The sequence below is a fragment of the Apium graveolens genome, chromosome 5 (assembly GCF_009905375.1).
Source record: "Apium graveolens cultivar Ventura chromosome 5, ASM990537v1, whole genome shotgun sequence".
Lineage (NCBI taxonomy): Eukaryota > Viridiplantae > Streptophyta > Magnoliopsida > Apiales > Apiaceae > Apium > Apium graveolens.
Window position 1 is genome coordinate 89374512 of NC_133651.1, and position 6649 is coordinate 89381160.

At 35.1% G+C, this 6649-nt stretch overlaps 1 protein-coding gene across 2 annotated transcripts; it reads right to left on the reverse strand.

The window, feature by feature from the left end:
• Window positions 1–1167: 1167 nt before the first annotated feature.
• On the reverse strand, window positions 1168–6103 carry LOC141724251 (uncharacterized). Of its 2 annotated transcripts, none has more exons than XM_074526316.1 (2): window positions 5718–6103; window positions 1168–1847 (listed from the first exon to the last, which is right to left on the reverse strand). In XM_074526316.1, exons 1-2 carry the CDS (start codon window positions 5803–5805, stop codon window positions 1258–1260), a joined length of 678 nt encoding a protein of 225 aa, XP_074382417.1. In that variant the 5' UTR covers window positions 5806–6103; the 3' UTR covers window positions 1168–1257. The 2 variants fall into 2 exon arrangements, with proteins under 2 accessions (XP_074382417.1, XP_074382418.1); XM_074526317.1 differs by lacking the exon at window positions 5718–6103 and adding an exon at window positions 3202–4267.
• Between the last annotated feature and the right edge of the window lie 546 nt (window positions 6104–6649).

Sequence of the window (6649 nt, forward strand, 5' to 3'; positions counted from 1 at the left end):
ATCAGGTTAGAAAAAGGGAGCTTAGTAGTCAGCTTAATCTAAAGGAAAGGAAAGCTTGGTCCACCAGACTCTCTGTTTTTCTTCACATTTTCACTGCTCACTAAACATCTCTTTTGTTACCTATATTATTCCCTACTTTTTACTTGGATCACCTGTTAGCCTGCTACTACCACATTATACAACATTATCTTAAGAGTGTATAACACTACGTTACACCCACAACCCATCTGTTCCTAAAGTTGTTCATACCATCCTTGACGCTACTTGCAAGTGCCTCTCTAAAAACCTTACTTAGGAACTGAAGGAGTTTTGCATTTATCTTACGCTCCCCTACTTTACTTACGAGTAAAACATGCATACTCTCCCTATAAGTAATTGCTACTTATGAGTGAGACAAAGCTCTGTAGACCCTAATAACGAGTAACGTTTTGAACATATTGGGTACATGCAAGGTTCACAGACTGCGCACAGCCGCACACCCTCATGTTGCACAACAAGATCATCCATGGATACACAATGCAAGTAAAGTGAATGTTGACACTTAAGAGGATTCCTTCACTTTGAAATAAGAATAACAGCAAATATGTCAAGCTAAAGATGTTCTGGGGTAGAAGCTAGCTACACAATTCACTATATATGAAAGTTGGTTATGGCCTTTGTCTAGAAAAGTGATTCTTCTACTAAAGATTGGTGCTGCTGGTACAAATGGTTCTTTGCTTTGTAACAACATTAAATGTTTTTGTCAAGCATGCAGCTGCCCTTTTTTTGGTTTTAGACCTAAGTATAGTACTACATCATGGGAATCACATTTTCATTTTGATCATATCAAGATTGATCTACTATACATAATGATAAATGCTTCACTAATGTACAGCGATGCACGGCAAACTTGTGAACATAATGATAAACTGACTGAAAATAATGCACACTATATTTCGTCCTGCTTAATCATATTGTGCGTCTAAATCAGTGTTTTCACTGTTCTCTAGGTGAACATCAAGTTGCTTTATATGAAGTTATGAACATCCAAATATGAAGTTATGAAGTGATGACGAGCTATAGATATAGGAAGTAGGAACAAAAGAAAAATTGGATAAAGAATTTAATGAAGCATTTCTAGAGATATAGACCATCCTGAGGATTTAACATTCCCTACAAGCAAAAGGATCAGTATAATGACCTGATGAATCACATAGACAAAAAAGAATCTATATGCAGTTCAGATGAATATAATAAGATACATAAAACTCTACTAGTTCAGAGAAATATTTTTAAGAAGTAAACAGAAAACAAGACGGCTGTAAAAAAGTTTGGAAACACACCAACATTGTGTGAACCGCTGCATGGAGTACTAGTTCCGCTATAGCATCCTTTCTTTTGCTTTATTCCTTCGCCAAGATCTTGAAGAACAAACGTAGTATTTCTCTGACTATTGCTAAGTAAAACACACCAGAAGTAAGGACCTTTATGCTTATGGGCGCCAACTAAGCCTACTCCCACTTCTGTAAACGTTTTATTTCTGAGAAGGGACACTATTTTGTTGTTTTGAGCAACCACGTGTAAAAAGGCTTCAGATGGATCAAGATATTTGTGCTGGCACCCAAAAATACGGCCAGAAACAGTGCCAAAAGTGGGAAGCTCTACTCCACAGTTTGGTGCAAAAACTTCGGTGAAGTCATCTTCAGATGGTTCACAAGTTAGAGTATTGTTAGAGCTGCAATTTCCTTTGCATTGCTCTACATATTGCAGAGCCATGCAGCCAAGACCGGGATTATTACTTAGCTGAGAAAGCTTCACAGCAGTTCTATTCTTGTTAATGATGTCAACAAGATCATTTGCCGGATTACCTACAGCACAAACAGCAGCATAATGAGAGTTACTATTGAAAAGTTCGAGAAAATAACAAAGTTCAAAATTCATTATCTTTGACATGTCATAGCCGTGGTAATTTCAATTATATGATAATTGAATATCATCAATTACAATGACAGTGTGTAAATCCAGTAAATGAAAAATATACAATTTAAACCTCTGGAACTCCATGCCTCCGCCAAGGTTTGAGTAGAGACATGAATCTCGGCCTCTTATTGCCGAGAGATGAGGGGGTATCTGCTAGGCTATAAGGCAAGGGATCCAATAATTTCTCTTTCATAGGTCGCTGGTTAGATAATAATACAACTCACGGGTTTCGATCTTAAATGTGTTACAATATATGCAACCTGAGGCTCAAGTAAAACTTTTCATCTTTTGAATAGGGGGAATATTAGCTAAAGAACATTCTTTCATATAAGCAACACAAGCGGTGTTGTCACTGTTTAACTAACACTATTAACTTGATGAAGGTTAGTACTTTCCTTTTTAAGGATCATTACTGAGTTTCCATTCACTGCTAGTCGAGCCAAATAAGGTATATATACAAAAGACAGAAGAATATCGGAGATAGATAGTCTGCTTTGGAATATATTCCAAGCAAAAGCAAAGCATGACTAATAGAATGGAGTTGGTATAACGGGAAACAAAACCAAACTACAAATAATTCGGTACTTAATTCTTGAGGATGTAAAAGAATTTCTCAAGGATTCGTTGAAAGCCTAGTGGCAGGTCTCCTTTCCCCTTTCCCGTTATGACCAGAGGTATTTGGTTTAATGCTCATTCCAAGAAAATTACTTAAATATCTAAAGCACTGAAAAATAGAAAGATACTGATCTCAAAACTGTAATGGAACATACAAGAACAAAATACAGGAGGATGAATGTAAGTTTCATAACTACTATTGCTCCATATCTCTTGAGACTTGATAAGTTCCCGCCTCCATGGTAAAGGTAGACTAATCAGGCTGTAGGAACTATAGCTCCTGGGTTTATGGTGGTCACTAATTAAGGAAAATGTGCCCCAAAAATCAAGTTTAAATGCACCTTCTTGGAAAAGTTTTGGTTATGTTCATAGATTTCTCTAGAAATGTTTAAATTTATCAAGCGAGCACTTTTACACTGATATATATATATAATCCCCGCACAGTTTAAAGGCAAAAAAAGGTAAAGGATAAATAATCATATCCAAGTCAACATCAAACATCATTTCTTGAGAGTAAAAAAAACAGACAACTATAGATATATCCACGGCACAAAACCAAGCAACCATTAAAAGGCTTCAATATCTTTTCTCTGTGCGCATTTTGAGCTAGGAGTAAAATGTGCAGACCTCGCATGTTTTTAGTAGAATGCGTGGACCTCGACATCCGTGCAAGGAGGGGGGGGGGGTTTGGAGTCCTCTGCCAGATTCCCTTAAAAGCAACAACTGTACTACCACGCAAACTAATTGATAAGTTCCAATATAGTCTACAATATATATCCTCTTACAGAAAGCATTGAAAATTTACTGCCCCTTAGATAAGACCGTGACAGAAGTTCCTAAGCTACAAAAAGAAGTCATTATCGACACATCACAATGATTCATTAATTTATGAATCTGCTGGAAAAAAGAAAGGAAGGTAAAAGGCCGGAAATTTCAGGGGGGGGGAGAATTCAAGAGGTTTAAAAATGAGAATCTGGAGGAAAATGTGATCTTGTTTAAATATCTATTCTAAATAATTAAAGGAACTTCCCTGCAGCTTCTATATATAGGCATCTGAGATGAGTCTAGATGCATATCATTAAGGGTCATGGGTCATAGACTTTGTGCATGAACCTTAGTATACATGCATTTGGCCTGCATTCACAATATTACAATTTTCTAAATAATTTCCCAACAGAATCAGATGCCGGGCCTAAAATGTCTGACTTTCTGATGCAGAACCTAAACAGCCTGACTTTTTGAGAAAAAAGAATTATAAAACTGTCAAAATAGTATAATCCAGCTCTGTATAATTTTCAATACATACACAACTAATTTGCAGAGCTCAGTAGTACATGGTTTAGTAATATCGAGTTTATTATATACCTGAACTTATTTCAAAGAGCAAGTATAATAATTATCTGTGTGCCTTAACAAATTTCACTTATCTATGCACTGCACTGACTAGCGAGTTAAAACTGTTGAAAACTTCCACCATTGTTTTCACCATATGGTGAAAGATATTCCAAGTCTGCCAAATTATCATGGCCACATTTCACCAATGCTTGAACAGTCAGTAGCTGCATTACGTCTTCAATTACAGCAAAACCCAATATATTGTTTGCCTAAATCTCAACAGATAATATTAATACCAAAACTTAAAACCAATTGTAGAGGTCATAGAGCCTATTTCATCCAAAATTCACTTAATGAAAATGTATATTGAACAGCCGGCACAATTAATTAGTTAAGATTTGTAAATCAAGGGGAGATTGAGATTACAAATCATATATGGTATTATTGTTTTCCTTTTTCTACTTTCTATAGCTATTAGCACCAATTTAAAGCTGATCTAAAGAATGAACCGATTTTGGGTCCTGATTTCACATGTTTTGCATCCAATTCAAGTTTACCCAGTAGAAAGACAACAGATACCCCTACTTAAACTGGTTTAATGTATTCGAGTGACTGGAAGCTTCTAGAGAATTCTGGATAATTTTATCTGAGAAATTTTTTGGAGGCAAAGTAAATTAGTGAAATTTATAATCAGAAAGGTGTTTGAGACTTGATATATCTTATAATCCTTAGAGGTGCAAGGCATGAGGTTAGCTTACTCTGTTTCACTGCACCACAGCTTCTCATTGCGTTTCCTTGAGCTTATATATCATACACCAGAGTTATGTGAAAAGTTGATGATGAGATCCTCAATCAATTTATCAGTGTTAAAGACATATTGGTTCATAAATTTAGACACTTCCATATCAGTTTGAGACTTAGCTTTTAATACATTCCCCTAAGCTTTTATAGCAGTCTCAAGGGTTATTACAAGCATACTGGTTCATAAAGTTTAAGACTTTCCTATCAGGCAGCAGCACCAGGCTACTTGTGTACTGCTTTTGATAATTGAGGTTTTATGTAGGAATACCAGGTCTTTTAAACTTTTTATAATGGCATTCTCCTATTAGCACGACCTACTTTTCCTATGACATCGGATGGCATATTCTTATTACTGCAACCTTCATTTCCCCACAAGCCTCTTAACTAATCTCTTGTTTATAACAGATTTTAATGCTCGACCTCAAGGAACAATTCCCAAGTTAAAGAACTAAAACAAAAGTCTTCCATTTATAGCACCAAATAAATTCATTGGAGCGGCACAAATTGTAAACCTTGAAATGTATTCTGCTAAATATACTATTAAGCAAAGAATTTGTTTAATAGTATTATACATGGTAATCATCTAAGAAATTTGAGAGCTTCCATCAAGCAATTTTTTTTCGTGGTAACTATGAAGAACCATTGAGCATACTGGAACATATTAGGGCCATAAATTCTCACTAAAGCATCCTTTTAAAGGTGACCCTAGTAGCAGCCTCAAACACCTATAGTTGTCATTGCTTTGAAATTTAAAATATATTTAAGCCACATTATCGCAATTCACACATCACCATCTACTAATAGTTATTGCTAAGAACTGCCCTATACTATACTGAAGCATACAAAGTTAAGAAAGAGGAGTCTAATTTGGGATCCCACCGCTAAAAGTGTTGAAAACAAACAAATATCATGTGAATAAGCAACTAAATACACACACGCAATAATCTAACAAGGCATGATTCAAGAACAGAAAAGTGCCCAAAAAAAAAAAAGAAAAAAAACGTTACCATGATTCTTGGAGGAAACAAGAGCAGCAAGAAGTAGGTTACAAAACACAATCAATTCACAACACCATAGCTTCTTGATTATCTTCATCACAATTACAGCTAAAAAGAACTCAAATGCAAGTTGTACAACACTAAAGTTAGTAACTTTCTTGCAAGAATCTTGAAAAAAAATGAAAGAGAAAAGAGAGGAGCAAAGCAAACAAAGGCTTAAGTTGTGAAAAGGGTACAAGAGTAACACGATGTAAGCATGTTTGGTGAAGTGGGTATGTAGAGAAATTGAGTAAAATAGGGAATGGAAGAAAAAGGGTATGGAGGAAAGGAGACAAGTGAAGTGTTGTAAAGATGAAAAGGTAGGGTGGGGCCCAGTGAGCCGTTTGGGCAAATGGGTGTTTTTTTGATTTCCCTTTCGTCGAGAATGGAGGGAAAGAATGGAATATTGGCAGGAGGCCATTCTTACTCCCCCTAAAAATCGGGAATCTGAATATATCGGTTGTATTATCGATTTGAAATTAATTGAAAATTCAAAATTAAAAAATTAATTGGACTAAAAATTGGAAGTATTAATTTATATTTTATTTATTATTACTTTACTTTTTATTAACAATATATATTTATTATATAATAATTTCTATAATTATTCATATTTAAATTAATACAGTATTTTAATTTTAATAAATATTTATATATATTCCAATAAAGGAGAATTCCTAGGAATTAATCGAATTTCAAAAATTGAATCGGTCGGGAACACTTATCTGCGGTAAGAGACTAAGCCCGGGTATTCGAATAAAACGAATATTGGCCCTAAATGTCACTTTTGGGTAAAAAAAATGGTCAAAAATATCAATCCTATAAATTATTGTCCAAAATATCAATTCAAGACGCTCCATCGGGTAGCGTTTGAAAAACAGCCCAAAACGTACATGATATAT

What these genes read in the sequence shown, in the direction of transcription:
- LOC141724251 (XM_074526316.1), bottom strand. Translation starts at nt 5,805, where the DNA reads ATGAAGATAATCAAGAAGCTATGGTGTTGTGAATTGATTGTGTTTTGT. An exon ending in TGTTTCCTCCAAGAATCATG is followed by an intron (nt 1,848 to 5,717) that starts GTAACGTTTTTT and finishes TTTGTGCTGTAG; the next exon opens with GTAATCCGGCAAATGATCTT.